Here is a 17,016-nt window from a genome sequence, read left to right as displayed (position 1 = left end):
GCGCTTCTTCCTTCTTAAAAATTTGGAAATTTGTGCGTTGCCATATTACATAATTGATTTTAAAAAAATTCAAGTCAAAAATTAATAAATATTATTTGCCGACGAGTTATTAATTTTAGTATTTAAGTTTTATAATTTAGGAATAATTTTATGATTTATTTAGCATTATTATAGATTAAACGTTAGTAATTCTTATATTTTTTTTGCTTTAAATTATTAATACTTTTTAGTTTTAGTATGCTCTGTGATACGAGAACATACAACACTGCGGAAGACAAAACTGCTGAGCAAAAAGAAGTGGGAAAAATCAGTATTGGCAGAATTGTCAGCTGGTGGTGTATAGAAATAGTTGGATGAGCAAGTGAATTTGGGATTGTATGAAATTAAATAATTTATGGAAAATTTATTAACTTCAACATAATTAACTGATAATAAAACTGTGTAAAAGCTATAAAATTTGTGAAAGAATAATTTGCGTGCATTTTGACGCTACGAAACAAATATTTGAAATAAAGGTATTAGAATTTTCCAAAATTAGACTCTTGAAAAACAAATGAAAGGAATTGGGGTGAATGTGTAAATCAGTGCTAATTCCCTGTGTGATTTCACAAGACAAGTTTTGTGCTCAGAAGAAGGTTATTAATTAGCTATTCAACAAAAATTATAAATTGTGCAAGTGAGTATTACAAAAGAGCCACCAAAGTTTTCAACCTCCTTCCACTTTATGTATCCGATGAGTGCACTCGACGAATATGCCCATCACTGCTACGTCATAGCTGAAGGTGGGCAATACAAAAACAAGGAAGGTTGCTACTTTAACCCCTTATCGATTGAATTTGTAGTCATTCGTTGCATTCTTGTAAAAATTTGCTGCAAATTCTGAAGGAATTATTAAAAACAGTTTGTACTTGTTAACCTCAAAATAGTTGTGACATTTATGTGATGAGGAAATATGTATAATTGCATTTGCGCCTTACTTGTGGTGTATGGAGTATGGCATATTAACGATGCCACGCAATGCTTCAAATATTATACTACGCATATTTATGTTGCTAAAGTCGTAATTGGTTTTCTCTTTGCCCTTAACAAATACCTTGATGAAGCAACATGGTCTAATGTCTCAACAAACTACTACGCATTTGGTTTGATAAATGCGTATAATTCACAAACAGCATACCAATAAATGCGAAATTTAAATTTTAAAATATATTTAATGGATTCAGGCTATTAACAAACAAATCTAATTTATTTTCTTAAATTTTCTTTGTTCCCCTTCTTTACATTGGTCATTCCCATCATTTGTTCTCATCGTTTTTATATTTTCCTAGATTGCGTTTTTATCATCTGCTTTCTATTTCATTATCGCACGATTCGTTTATTACGCTGTGTAATCACTTCGTTGGTTTTTGGTTGTTTTCCTTGTTCTATGTTTTTACCATCTCTTTCTTATCTTATGTTATATGTACATACATATGTATGTATGTAAATATTTTGGCATACCTAAATAAATAGCTCTGTTATGCTTAATATTCACTTTATATATTGATTTTACGGGAAAAATAAACATATTTTCGACTATGCTTGCTTTTGCGACTAATAATTACAATTATTATTATATTATTTCATATAAAAGTTTAAAATCACACGAAAAATTTTTAATTTTTTTTAAATCTCGGCCTTGGCAACCCTGACAAAACAGCTGCTCAAATGTTTATCTGCTGCAGTTCTATGCTCAGGCGCATTTCTCTTGTAACATTTCTGTTTACATCTGCTCACATACATTCATACACACACGCACACATGCAATGGCATTTCCCCAATCCCACCTCCAGCTGTTCTTTGGGTGCTATGTTGGGAAATTTGAAGCCTTTTTATTATATAGGCGCATATGTATGCAGTTACATATATATTTACGAATATATGAATGTACGCTGATGTGCTCATTTCGAGCTGTTCCATTACTTTTGTTTTTGTTTAGTTTTTTTCTCTTACTTCTACCTTACAAGTTTGTCCTTGGTTATTTGCTTTTCCGTCATTTCCCCAGTTTCCAGTATAGAATTGCTTTTGTTGTTGTTATTGTTTCTATTTTGTTTGTTTTTTATATACACATGTATGTATGTAAGTAACAAAGGTATCGCATATACATACATACATATGTATGTATATAAAAGATATTTACATACCTATCTTTATTGTATATAAAACTCTCCCTGTAGGGAACTGGACTGTCTCCAAAGTGGTACTTTGTATCAGTTTTGGTATAACTTCTCCAACTTTAGCTGGTTTCATGCATCTAAATGAAAAGTAAATATGTACCATATTATCGAGAAGAAGAAAATCTGTTCATTAAAATTAAAAAAAAAAACGAATATTTATGATCCGGAAACTGTCAGTTAGGTATTTTAAAATTATAAAATTAGAGGGACCAACAGGGAATTTCACTTGCGGGTCAGAAAAAACTTGTTTTTTTTTGTTTGAATTTTTTTCTGACGAATCAATTTATTTAATAAAAAAAAAAACACTTACTGAAGTTAGTGTACTTTATTAATCGAGAATTCATTTGAAAACATTTAGAGACCTTTCATCCCGTAACCGATCTGCAGGAAGACCTTCGAAAAACGGTTGTCTGGCGGTTAGGAAGATTTTTCTTTTTAAAATTATCTCAATAACAAGAAAAAGTACTATAGGTGAATACAGGTAAACGCCGAAGGAATAAACAAAACTTTGATTTTTGACGGATGGTTAATTCCCAACAAAATCGTCGTTTATTGTGAAAAAATATACTTCGGAGTGGTTTGAAAAATCAAAATTATTATGTAAACAATATTTTTCTTTACCTTCGTTTTAGCTTAAGTTTTCCCTACAGGGCATTTGCTGACATCCAAATTGTCAAACATATCTATAGAAAACATCTGTAGGTACAAATGCATGTACATACATATGTATATGAGTGTGTGTGTGTTTGTATATGCATTCATACACACAAAATTACAGAAATATGGAGGTTTGGGCATACACAAAACGTTCAGTTGCTCAGCGCTGCATAGCAAAGTTCAGTTCAGTGTTTGCTGTGCATCGCAACCGAGTCGAGGTGAGTGCGATTCCGAGTCAGTGGATCCAGTCTAGTTTGTGCGCTCACATTTTAAGTATCCACAGAAATAAATAAATAAATTGTTTAGCTCTCTGCTCGGCAGCAAAGAAGTGTGTGCTCTACCTAAAAGCAAAACAAAGAACTAAGGCTAGCAAAATAAAAGAAAAAGTTGAAAGGTAAAAAAAAATTCAATTAAAAAAATATAAAATAATATTGTGTATACGACTGATATGATCGAAATCTCTGCTAAAATAGCATTTTAAATTGTTCAAAATTAGATTTTATGAAAATTGAAAATTGGTGTTTTTGCTGACGTTTGCTTTGTTGCGTTTGTTTTGTATTTCATAAATGCGAGTGTGCAAGCGAGTGATCCAAATTGTGTGATTGAGCGAACTGTCTCATATCTTGTTTGTGCGTTTGTACGTAAATATGGACACATACACACATATTTGTGTAAATATGTATGTAGGTAAATTTGATAATCAATCCACTTACCTCACACGCATGTACACACATATATGGATGTACATACCTACTTGCCTTTTCATGTGATACATGCGTTTGTTGTTTTTATTTGTTTACGAATTTAAATCTTTGCAATTGTTGCTTTTAAATGCATATTTCACACATAGAGAAACATATGTGCATACATATGTACATACATAAATGCTATACATATTTCTTTTTATTTCCATGCTCAATAAGTAGCGTCTAATCTTGCTTCTGTATACGTTTGTATGTATATTTATTGACATTTTATTTGTTGCTCCCTTTTAAGGCAATGTTTATGATTATAAATAAGTATACATATATTTATTTTAGGCCAGTGTCATCGTTATATTTGTAGTCATTCTTTAATTGCTTTGTCATAAGCAGCTGCAGTGAAAACAATAAAATACACTTAGAACTAAAATGGTAAAAACAAAAACAATTACACAAAGTCATCAACACAAGTGCAAAGCAAATAAAAAAAAACACAAGAGAACAACAACAAAGTCACACAAGTAGGGAAAATACACGAGTTGACCAACCCAGCGATTAAGCCAAGTACAGGGTTGCCAATAATTGAAAATACGTTGGGAAAAACCATTACTGCTGTTTGCAGTATTTTGTCATAATTCCCAGATAACATGTTTCTGAGAATTAATATTTAGTCAACCTATCTTTAAAATAATTTTATTGTATGCAAAAATATATATACACATATTTACAAGCTACTTTCCATATTCAAAAGTTTATTTAAACAAGAAAAAACGTTAACGTCGGTTGTAATGAAGCTAGAATAACCTTCACAAAAAAAAGCCTGATCTTGTGAAGTGAATATAGGCATATAGCAAGTGCAAGCCTTGTGCAAAATATGAGTGATATCTCAAAAAATCTTGGACAGTGATGGTCTTCAGTTTCTTCAGCTATTGACTTCTAATGGCTTCAATGGACCTATGGCGCGTTACTCGAAACGGTTTTTTCAGTTTGAAAAGCAGAAAAATTTTACAAGGAGCCAAGTCTGGCGAATACGAAATTGCCGAAAAGTCAGGCGTAATCATGCCAGAGTGTGACCTCGCAGAATCGTAGTAAAAATTAATGAATTTTCTACTACAAATTCGGTGTATACGACAGATTGTTTCACATAGACGCCTAAAACGGCCAAGTAGTAGTGTTTCTTATTGATCGTTTGAACCTGAGGAACGAATTCTCGGTGAACCATAACACGGTAATAAAAAAAATTATTAGTTTCATCTTGTTTTAGCCAAACTTTGACGTTTTTTTCGATTTCGGCTCAATTCGTGAACACCATTAGCTAGATTGTTGCTTGGTTTCGATGTTGCTTTCAAAAATCCAAAAAATATCGTCATTGGTATTGATGCGTTTGATTAATGTAGTGTCTTTAGCTAAGTTGCCGGTCAACTCATTTGCAACCACTACTCAACGTCGCTTTTGCAGAGGTTCAGGTTTTTTCGTATGAGTCTTGAATTGACACGTTTCATACCCAAAACAACAACCAAAATGTGTTGAGCCATTCCATAAGAGATGCTGAGATCCTCTGCTATCTTCTCTGATGCTTTTCAAGCACTGTTTATTTAACTTTATCGATGTTGTCGTCATTATTAGAGCTAGGTGGAAGACTGGCAAGAAGCAAGTTTTCGTTGAGTTTCACTAAAGGCTTTGTGCCACTCAAGTACTTGTGTTCGAGACCCCCAAAAAATTTATGAAAGGAAATTTCTTTATTTACGCGCTGCTCCAAATGGATCAGTCCGAGTCAAATTTGATCAGATAGTATATACTTGTAAGAATGAATTTCAGACCCCATTTTCATATGCATATCTATACCTGGCAACCCTACAAACTAATCAAAGGCAAAACAAAGTCTGTTCGACTGATTCTGATATTATTTTTGAGGCAGTGTGTGCTTATGCGCTTTGGTTTTATCTTGTTTTTGCTGTTTGTATATAAATCAGTAAAATCAAATGCATGCTATTCGTGTTTTATATACATACATATACTTCTACATACATATGTATGTATATACACACAGCGGGAGGGCATTTGTAGTTACTATGTAGTAGGTTGCATTAAACAAAAAAATTAAATCGAAAACACAAAACAATTATTATGACACTAATTAAAAATATAGTAAAAAAAAACCAAAAAAAGTATACAAAAATAGCAAAAAAATATACTTTTTTTTAATATTATTTTAGTAAAACTATGCACATCCAATACTGGCTGACGTACATAGTAATTGCATCAAATAAAACAAAAACACCAAAGCAGAGAGCACAAATCAGCATGAGAGCGTACTAAACAGCTGAGTGCCAGTTAAAATAAAAATAAATAAAATATACATATGTATGTACATTTAAATGAAGAAAAACAAAACTGATTCAAATATGTATGTGCAATAAACTAGTAAGCAATTAGAATAAAAAAATAATAAATAATAGTGTAATAATTATTCTATGATAAAGTTAAATATAATATAAATGGCACAAAAAGTGTTTTAATTGCAGAATAACGTGTTTCTTCGCCTCTGTCCGTCTTAAAATCAAAGCGTCTGATTATGCACATCCATCCCTGTCGTTGCACACTTGTGGCACTACGTTCCCCCCTGCATTGTTAGCTGAGTGCGATCTCTTATTTTTCTCGCGGCGTAGCTTTTGCTGGCGCGTGGGCTGTTGCGTCTGACTATTCAAGCGTATAAAACGTGCCTTATTTAATTTTGCAATTGCAATTAAATATATAATTTACTTTTACGAATGCATGAAGTGCTCACCCACATCAATATATTTACAATAATCGTTAATAATTGAGAAATTATATTAAAAAATTTAATAATGGAAATTATTGCATGTTATGGAGCTCTTTAAATTGTTTTGCAAATCTATAATTCCACATTCGATATATGTATGTACATATGTATGTATATAATAAATTGTCGCTTGCGTGTGCTTGTCTGTCTGCTCTTCCTCCTTGCGCGTTGGCCAAATTGGTTCTTTGTTCGTTGCTCCTTTGCAATGCTTCGCACTTAACTCCACAACAAACAGTCTCTACAGCTGCTTAGCGACCATATGTTTGTACGCCTGTGCATATACATATGTACGGAATTTAAACTTTTCTGTCTTTTATTATTTTGGCTCACTTTTATTTACTCCTTTTGCATTTAGTAGTGTTGTTGTTTTATTTCATTTATCTGTGCCTTGTCAGAGCAGTGTGCGTTATAGAATACTATAAAGAAAATGGGTGAGTTCAATCACTTTGGCCCACTACGCTGTCGGAACAGTGCCTCCGCAGGCAAGTAAATACTTTGTTATTCGTAAAAGTGTGTAGACAAACACAAACACACATACACATGCATATATGTATATCCATTTAGATGTGTTTGTGTCTATGCACACGCAGTGAAGTTGAATGCCCAGTGGCGTTGCACTCTGAGAACGCGGCGCGTCTGGCGTAGCTCTTTCCATAATTTGAGGATTTACTACACCTTTATTGACAAACGACGATGTTTTTGATTAAATATTATCAAATGTGTTTCGTCTGCAACTCAACAGGAGCGTAATTGAAGGCGCTTTCAACTTGCAAGTAGTTTTTAGAATATGAAAGTGTTTAGAAAATTGTATGTAAGATGTCAAAAAATGATCGTTACATCGATTTACTTCCAGTTGAGTCGAAAGAATTTTTTGGTGGCTTCTCTGTTGAGCACAGTGCTTATCAGCTCATCCCAGATATTTTTGTTAAAACAAATTTATCGATTATAGCATGTACATATGTGTACATATATCGAGTTATTTTTTCAAATTTAAAATATCTAGATATTTTTTCTAACTTGATAGTCTATCTGTCGATTAGATTTTTATATTAATTTTCCAAAAATATCGAAAATTGTTACACTATAAAGTCATCGTCTATATTTGTATGTATGTATGTATATTGATATCATGTAGATCGATAACAAAAGTTATTGATAATTCGTATGTATATCGATATATTGTATATCGATAACAAAAATATCGATAATTCATGTCTATCGATAATATAAAATATCGATAATTCAGTCTAAAGAAAAAAATTTGAAAAATTTTTATATTTCGATATTCTGGATAAAAATCCAACAAAAAATGCAACAACTTCCTCAAGTACAGTAGTGCTCTTAACAGGTTGGCCTTTGTCATTGTAGATTTTCTGAAATGCTTAGAAATAAATTGCTTAGATTCATTTCAGATATATGCAAATGTATGAATTTACTATTAGTAACACAGTATTATATATACTTACATACATACATATGTATGTATATTCATATTGCAAATAACTATAATACTATATTATTTCTGTTTATTTTCAATGTTTGCTTACTTCAAATACTGAAGAGTATTTAACCGCATTATTACACATGCATAAATAGTCATTTCAAGGTATATATACATATATACATACATGAGTAAAAAAAACGCATGTTTATTTTTCGGTTGTTACACTGAAAATTGGTTGAAAAACACCTCTAAGAAAGGCTATAGTAGAGCTCTTAATTGTAACGGGAAGGTCCTCTAACTGTTTTCTATTTTTTCGTATTATCAGTTAGAAAAAGTCATATCTCGCTCCCAACTATTTGAAGTTGACAACCACATACTTAGAAAGCCTTCCTTAGAGGTGGCTGCCAACCAATTTTTTAGAATACTAAGCGAAACAAAAATCATTCGTATTTTTTTACCCACCCTAATAGACATATGCAATTTATGCGTAGCGTAGTAAGCGCCTATTATACTAATTATCAACTTACCATTGTTGTTTTTTAACAATTATACATCAGCAGTATGATAATATCAAATATACACACACGAACACGTTGCCAATCTAAAGTTATCGTGATTCATTATATAAGCGCTTAGCAGCTCAATCATACATATTACAGTCATGAGTGTTATTTGCTTAATCTTTTTAACTGCGCATTTCTTTATGTAAAAAACGCAGCAACAACAAAAGGAAATGTTGATGAGTTAAAACTTCTTTGTTTGCTTTATTATTTAGAAATGTATTCCACGAAAATGCCTCTCATATAACTGGTCATCTAATCATTACTATAAATATAAATAAAATAGCAATGCAACAATAGAGCAATTTCGTAATTTCTGAATAAGCACTGTGGGGCATAACCCGCCATCCAAAATTTGTGCCACAGAAGAGACACTCTCACACATGTAAATAATATCACAGCTTTTTTTGTCGAATCAGTATCAAATACAGAATTTAATGTGCTTTAATAATAGTTGATTCATTTTGAAAAATTTTTGATTCCCTTGAAGCTGTGTCCGATCTTCAGAAGGACCTTCGAAAAAGGTGTCTGACGGTGAGAAAAATTTTCAGATAATAATCTAAAATATATAGTATGTACTTCAATGTAGATTATATACAAAAAAAAAATTGATTTTTTGAAAATCACAATTGGATATAACTCTTTAAAGAACACATTGTAGAAAAAAGTAGCCGGAAATCGTAAATAAAACGCAAATTATTTAATTATTCATCAATATTGATTTTGTCGCCCTCAAAGTAATCCCCACCAGATGTAATAGACTTATGCCAACGATTTTTCCAGTCCTCGAAACACTTTTTATAAGCACTTTTTGTGATGGCTTTCAGATCCTTTAGCGAATTTCGTTTTATCTCTTCGATCGACTGAAAACGGGTTCTATTCTGTTGATTCTGGACTTGCTCATGTCTCATCGGCAATTATAAAGCTCTCCACGAATGCGGGATCGGAAAACGCAACCTCTCGATTGTCTATGAAGGCTTTGTACCACTTGTAGGCTTGTGTTTTTGATATAACAGAATCACCGTAAGCCTTTAGAGTTTTCCTTCGTTAAAGGCAAATCCGCTAGAGGGGGGTATTATGAAGTTGCCGTCTAGATGGAAACAGATTATCGAACGAAACGGCGCATATTTGAACTAAACTGTAACACTTTTTATAAAGCATTAAATAAAGAGCAAAAAAGCGGATATAATATCAGCTGATTTAAGGTTCGACAACCTCTTCTCTCAAAAAGCAGCCTTAAAAAGACAAATGAATTTCACTAAAAAGTTTTATGTTTCTTTATTGAGGATTCCATAAGATGAAGATGGTCATCAATATGGAGATCGATCAGAAATTTCGAAAAAGCTCAATTAGACAACTTCTAAACAAAAAATACGTCAAATTAAAATTCTAAATTCATTATAGGTTTAGTCTTAGTTAAATTTACATATAAAATTTATAAGTAAATGTAATTATATATAAAGTAATAGAATAATTACTATATTTAATATTTAAAAAAAAAGTATGTAAGTGCTTATCAGTTCATTTGTTCTCCCTCTGATTGCTATCGGTTTCGCTATCTTTCAGGTTATGTTTACATATTTATGTAAATTTATATTTCTTCGCTTTCATTTTGCTTTTTTCATACAACTTTTTTAGTTACTCATTTGCATTGCGATATTCTTAGACACGGTGTCACCTCGTGATTCACGTTGGTCAACAACGACATCGCCAACAATATATTTACTGTAACCATAACGGTTTGATTTTATATTGTGAAAACACTCATGCATACATATTAGGGTGCTTCAAAAAAATTTTTGAATTTTTTTTCCAACTCTTACCCCCTCAAATGTTAGTAATTGACAAACAAAAAATTCTCCCTCAAGCCCGCCACTAACATTTGCGGGGGTAAGAGTTGAAAAAAAAATTCAAAAATTGTTTTGAAGCACCCTAATACATATCATCACCTGAAATGAAAAACGAGGTATCATCAAAAAAAACTCGAAATTGAGTTTTTATTGCTTACGATTTACTACATCATATGACATGCATAACTATTTTGTAACCAATATATAACCATTTTATAACCAATATATAACCATTTTATAACCAATATATAACCAATATTTTTTCATAACCAAAACTCAAATTTTGTTTCAATATGAGTGGTTTCTATTATATCGTTTTTCCTCCGCCTGTCAACTTGTAAAATGTGATGTTACGTTATTTAGCATTTTAGGTGATGATATGTACTCGAAAAACTAAATTTTCTTTGTCGGCCATTAAATTTAGGCGCGTAATTTTCCGCAGAAATCATGTATGCAAGAATTTTATAATTAAGGCGCCATTTATTTATGTTCTCCAAAGAAAATATTTTAAATGTGTTGTAGAAGAAAAATAATTTTCAATTCTAAAAATATTTTTTCTTATACTTTTTTTTTATATAATTTCACGTATTCTCCTTATTTTCTGCGTTTACGGCACAAAAATGCACGAAGTTGTTATAATAATTCTTTTTTTATTATAATATTTTATTACATAAACATTTTTAAGAATACTTTTTGTTTACAAAAAACTTATTTGCTTCGTCCAACAAGCTTCGCAGCCTATAAATATGCTTTAAATTTTATTTTTAGCTCTCTTCCTTTCAACCGATTCGCAGTTGACTTATAATTGCAGCTGCGTGGCTTTGCAAAGTCAATCTGCTGTTTGTATGTATTGGTGTGTTTTTGCAGGCATTTTTTATTTTCGTTTAACATGCATGCAAATGCACACACACACTCTTATATATGTACATGTGTATGTACATAAATCTATCAAGAGCCATGCGCTGGCATTTTACATACAATTTGAATGCTGCAGATTTGGCCTCGTTGTAACAACGTTGCTGCAGTTGTTGTTGCTGTCCTCATTTGCTTTTGACCCCATTTTCGAATGCTTAGCGTGCGCCTGTGCAAGTGTTGGTGTGTGTATATACATATTTAGTATTTCGTGCAACATGCGGCTGAAAAGTTTAATGTTTATATTTTATTTGAGATTCAATTTTTTTTTAATGTAAGACAATTTCTATGATTTTTCGAAATATTTTAAATATTTTTACAATATTTAAATGCAGAAACACATTAGTTTGTGGTAGAGTGGTGTTGTAAAGCATACTTTAAGCGGTTACATGGGTTTCGCAGCTTCAAAAAATCGATTTTCGTCATTATTTTTTTTTTTTAGTTCTATAACATCTCTAAAATACTTTCCTAAATGCTGAAGTTGTTGCGAGTTACAGTTTTGGAGATGCATTCTTCAAAAGTTGCGCCCTCCTGGTCACTTGAAACGCGTTTCTCTTGAATTCGCGGTTTCGAAATCGGCTGTTTTTCAGTTTTTCGAAATATATTAGTTTTAAGTTTTTTTTTTTAAATTACAGCTTTAAAAAAACGAAAAAATTTGAATTTTTTTTGTAAAAATTTCCAATCTTTTTTTTTAGTGCATTACCTACTTTATGTTCTGAATTAAAACACGTACTCTTTCTTTTTACTTCATTCGGTCTTTTAAGAAGTTCTGCTATCAACGCAGAAGCACCTTTTATTCAATCGCCTGCCGGAAATGAAAATGAATTCGAAATTTTCGCAAAATCTTTGTAAAATATTTATCTTTGGAATAATAAAAATCCATCCTACACATACATTAGGAGGGGTAAAAAAAACGAATGTTTATTTTTCGTTGGTATTTTGGAAAATTGGTTGATAGACACCTCTAACAAAGGCTATAATATGAGCTCTTAATTGTAATGGGAAAGTCCTCCGCCCAACTGTTTTTTATTTCTTCCTTATTATCAGATAGAAAAAGTCATATCTCGCTCCTAACTTTTTGAGAAGACTAAGTATGAGAGTCTTACTTAAAGGTGTCTATCAACCTTTTTTTTTAAATACCAAACGAAAGAAGAAACAAACGTTTTTGTCCCACCCTAATTTATATACACCCTTTTTTTGTTCGAGGAATAATCAATACATAATTAAAAAAAATATTTTTTTATTTTATTAACTAATTATATACAGAGTCCTTCTGCCAAAAAGAAAACATATCAAATGCGACTGCCTGATAAAGATTTGTACCACATTTTTGACTGTTTCGAATTTTTTAAAAATAGTAAAAATTTCAATATGGGAATATGGTCCAGACATAGACAAGTTTATGAAGAAGACACTCTGAAATGTCGGGTAAATCGGTCCAGTAAACTTGAGAATTCGTGGGTATCGCTTTGAAAAAGACAGCTTAGAAAACCAGTTTGGATGCCATCATTGATATACTTATAACTCCGAAAATATTTTGAATTTTGAAAATATGTTTTCAAAGTCGATGAGGAAAGTTTCTCGAAACTAGACTGATAGATTTGATATTTTCACACCAAATTCATAGATATATTTATCGGCTGATGATGGAAGGTATCAAATTTTGATAATAATTTCGAGTTTTTAGGCTATTCGCAGTAAACTTTTTTTAGAAGACGTCATTTTGCCAAAAATCAAAAATTTTACTAGTATGTATTCTGTATTTATCTACAGTAATGAGATAATTTTAAACTGAAAAATCTTCCTCAATGCCAGACTCCTTTTATCGAAGGCCCTGCTGGACATCGACTCCGTTTATTGAAGTACTTTAAATTTTGTAAACTTTTTTTATTATAATTTTTGGTTTTATCATTATTTAATGAAACGTGTATTCACAAAAAACGAGTTTCTTCTGATTTGCAAGTGAATATAACCGAAAAACGATTCGAAGCTGATGAATGCTCCGATTTTTTGCTTGGCCAATTTTTCGACATTTACCAGCAATTTTCTATTCTTAACAAACTCCAACCTTTTAAGTAAAATTTTTAAGTCATATGAACATATTCGATATTCATAAATTGGATGAGAATTGTAAACGTTGTTTAGAACGTTGAACGAAATTGTCGCGTAGCTTGTAGAAATTCGATTTTTTTGCTACCGATTGATGACGTCAATAAAATGTATAGCGGCATATCACCTAGTCTAGTTAGGTCTTGGGCAAAATGCGATGGTCTCATTCAGAGTTCAGAGTTGCAATTTACGAATTCCAATGCAATTGCTTAACAGACCTTATATGGCATTCCTTGTGAAATTTGTTATTAATTAATTTTTATTAATTTTTATTCTGAATCTTATATTGATGTGATGACTTTATTTATTAACCTGAAAAAAAAATGTAAATTTTTTCTAACCTAAAAACTTATGTATTAACCAAAAAAAAATTACAAACTTTTCTGGACTCAAAATTCATTTTTTAACCTCAAAAAAAAATGTATAAACTTTTCTAACCTCAAAATTTATTTTTAACCTAAAAAAAGTATTTTATTGTAAAATATTTTAGTCATCATTGTATAAAGTATTTTACCATAACATTGTGTTGGATGCGTAACTATCACTAAGAAGTCTCTCTTTTTAAAGTATTTGAAGTTCCATGCTCTCGGCTCAGACTATGAAAACAACACTGTTCCCACATTCCGCCGTTCCTTATATTTATTATATTCTTGGGCGCAATTAGCTCACAAAACACTCATCCTTAATACACCCTTTCTCTATACGAAATTACATTTTCCCACATGACTCCTTTCGCTTCCTCACTGTATATTTGTTTCAATATTTTCGAAATTTCTCTTGACATACGCTTAGCATTTGGTTTTTTGCTTCAATAAGTCAACATTTCTTCATTTGTTTCATTGCAGCATTTCAACAACAAAAATCAGCAAACTAAAACCACTACAACGGCAGGGCTTATCTGAGGCACGTGCTGAGAAATCGGTTGCTGTAGCTGTTGTTGCTTTGTCTTGTCCACCCACCCATTGCACCGATTTCTCATTTTCAGCTGGAGCGGCAGCGGTACATACAGTTAAATAAATATTTCCGAGCTGTCACTCACAAGCCGAAGTCATAGACGACAACTGACGCGCCACAACGACTTTCCCAGCGCACACTACTTGGCTGCAGAAATCAACTGAAGCGCTTCTGGCGAAGGCGACCTTGACATTTGGTGCATTTGGTGTAGACGGTGACGTGGAAGCACAATAAAGTTGTTGTAAAATGTCCTCACCCAGCGCTGGTAAGCGACGCATGGACAATGATGTCATCAAGCTAATTGAATCCAAGCACGAAGTGACCATTTTGGGCGGCCTAAATGAGTTTCATGTGAAATTTTTCGGACCACATGGCACACCCTATGAGGGTGGCGTATGGAAGGTGCGCGTCTACCTGCCCGACAATTACCCATTCAAATCGCCAAGTATAGGGTTCGTGAATAAAATCTACCATCCGAATATCGACGAATCATCCGGCACTGTGTGCCTGGACGTGATCAATCAGGCTTGGACCGCACTATATGATCTCTCGAATATATTCGAATCATTTCTACCACAATTGCTGACATATCCGAATCCGGTTGATCCGCTGAATCGTGATGCAGCGGCGTTGTACTTGCACGAACCGGAGGAGTATCATCGCAAAGTGGCCGACTATGTGCAACGCTATGCCACCGAGGAGGCGTTGCGTGCGGCGCAACAGGAGCGAGAGAGCAGCGACAGCGAATCGAGCATGTCGGATTATAGTGAAGACGAGGCCCGTGATATGGAGTTATAATATCGGTTTATGGTTAAGCTAATTATATGAATTTGAATTACATTTAAATAAAAACAAATACAAAAATATAACAAAAAAGCAAAAAAACGATACAAATACATATACACGCTCACACGCATACTACGTAAACTTAAAACAAACACACACACATACATACGTGCATACTACAATCCTACCTAGCAACTAAAATAAATGAAGCAAGTGAAAAGAACACAAAATATACATACATACGTACATATATAATGAATTATGAAGAGGAAATATAACAAATTTGAAAACCGAAAACCGTTAAACGAGATATTCATGTGTATTTGTGTGCGTGCATACACATACATATAAACAATAATGGAGCACGGGTGCCACGCGCCAGGCACAGGCAGCTTGAAGCGCTGCATAGCAACAACAACAAGAACAAAAACACAAGCAACGTGCAGAATTCCGAAACTTTGACATTGTCACACACACACACACAAACACACTCAAGCCAGCCAGGCACGAGTTGTGCCAGCAAAAACAAGGCCAATGTCAATGTCAAGCCGAATGGCTAAGTGCCTGCCTGCCAGTTAGTGGGCAGCGTGTGGCTACAACAACAACAATAATACCAGCTGCGAAATGTCAGAATTCAATTTAACTGTATAACGTCGCTCCCAAGTGGAGCCACACCACCAACGATGCAGCGCATGATCCTTGCTCTGGCCAACAAAAACACATAACTGCAATGAACAACAATAAAAACAACTGCTAACGATTGCTGCTGAAAGACATGCAGCTCACAGTCGCGAGCAGCGACAGCACCAACAACGCAAAATATCAACAAAACCAATAAAAACAAGGAAAACTAGCAGCAAAGGCAACAACAACAAAACCAACATCTACAGCTACATGCATACATATAACAATCATCACATCGCGCACACAAACGGAAATCTATGTTTTATGTCAAATTTGAATTCGATTCAATTGTTGTAAATTTAAGCACATTTGGAATATTGGCAAATTTTATAATTTTAAGCTCTGATCCTTTTTGTAACTCGTAAGTCGCCATTCAAAACATTCATATTAATGATTTTTTAATTTGTTTTGCTTTTTTTTAATTTTTGTTTTTGTAATCTAATTAGTATACTCTTGCATATTTGATTTGGTATGTGTTGGCAAAATGCAACAACAACAATCAAGAAGAGAAAATATAAATAAAACCAAACAGATGCATACAATTATTCTAAGTCTTTCGAAATAGATTAAAAAACAATTAAACAAAATTAAAAATATTTCTTTTGTGTTATTTTTTGCGAAATGCTGAGGATGTCTTTAACAAGCACTAGGTTGCAGCTTGATATACTAGCAAAAACAAATTAAGCTCTTAAACGCTCACGCTCGTTTATATTTAAATTGTTTGGTTAGAGCACTAAATATTAAATATTTAATAATATTTTTCAAGTCTGGTTCGAAAATTCTAAATCGTATTAAGAGAAGGAAAAACTCGTACTGCTACAAATATGCTCTTAAAACCTTTCGGCACGATTTTCACATGTTTTCTTCGACTTGCGCAGAATAATTTTATAATTTTGAATTTTTCTTACTAAAGATAAACTAAAAAATGTCTAAACTTAATTGAAAAAATTGCTAAAAACATACAACAACTAACCGCTAGACTCCAAAAAGTATGCTTACAATTGGAAAAACTGTAAAAATATTAATTACGTCTTTCTCTAAAAATGTTATCGCATATGAAAATTCATACTATAGCGCCTAAAAGATGCAATGGATAAAATTTTCTTTATTGCTGTAGTAATAGGTAAAGAGCTTGCTATAGTGAGGTATATTTGTTTGAGGTATTGAGTTTTGCTTATTTTATTTTTTAATACTTTTGATAATTTCAAAAAATTTTGCCATATTTTCACTAATTTGTTAAATTTTGTGCAATTTTAGCACAATTGGCAATCATTTAAACTGGCACTGAATGTTTGTAAGAATAATTTCATTTGTTAAAT

The 17,016-nt window shown here is 32.5% G+C and overlaps 1 protein-coding gene across 4 annotated transcripts; it reads left to right on the top strand.

Annotated features, from left to right (window-relative positions):
- The first annotated feature begins 317 nt into the window (after positions 1 to 317).
- Positions 318 to 16,293, top strand: LOC126759922 (ubiquitin-conjugating enzyme E2 H). 4 transcript variants are annotated; one of them, XM_050475117.1, is made up of 2 exons: positions 318 to 515; positions 14,119 to 16,293. In XM_050475117.1, exon 2 carries the CDS (start codon positions 14,474 to 14,476, stop codon positions 15,023 to 15,025), a length of 552 nt encoding a protein of 183 aa, XP_050331074.1. In that variant the 5' UTR covers positions 318 to 515; positions 14,119 to 14,473; the 3' UTR covers positions 15,026 to 16,293. The 4 variants fall into 4 exon arrangements, with proteins under 4 accessions (XP_050331074.1, XP_050331073.1, XP_050331075.1 ...); XM_050475116.1 differs by having other exon boundaries at positions 318 to 676; XM_050475118.1 differs by lacking the exon at positions 318 to 515 and adding an exon at positions 3,045 to 3,091.
- Positions 16,294 to 17,016: the final 723 nt, after the last annotated feature.

This window comes from Bactrocera neohumeralis, chromosome 5, assembly GCF_024586455.1.
Source record: "Bactrocera neohumeralis isolate Rockhampton chromosome 5, APGP_CSIRO_Bneo_wtdbg2-racon-allhic-juicebox.fasta_v2, whole genome shotgun sequence".
NCBI classification, from domain to species: domain Eukaryota; kingdom Metazoa; phylum Arthropoda; class Insecta; order Diptera; family Tephritidae; genus Bactrocera; species Bactrocera neohumeralis.
Note: the sequence above shows the minus strand (reverse complement) of the source record. Positions and strands in the feature narration are given on the sequence as shown.

Bases quoted from the DNA above. Each gene is read 5' to 3' on its own strand.
- LOC126759922 (XM_050475117.1), top strand. From the start codon at position 14,474: ATGTCCTCACCCAGCGCTGGTAAGCGACGCATGGACAATGATGTCATC.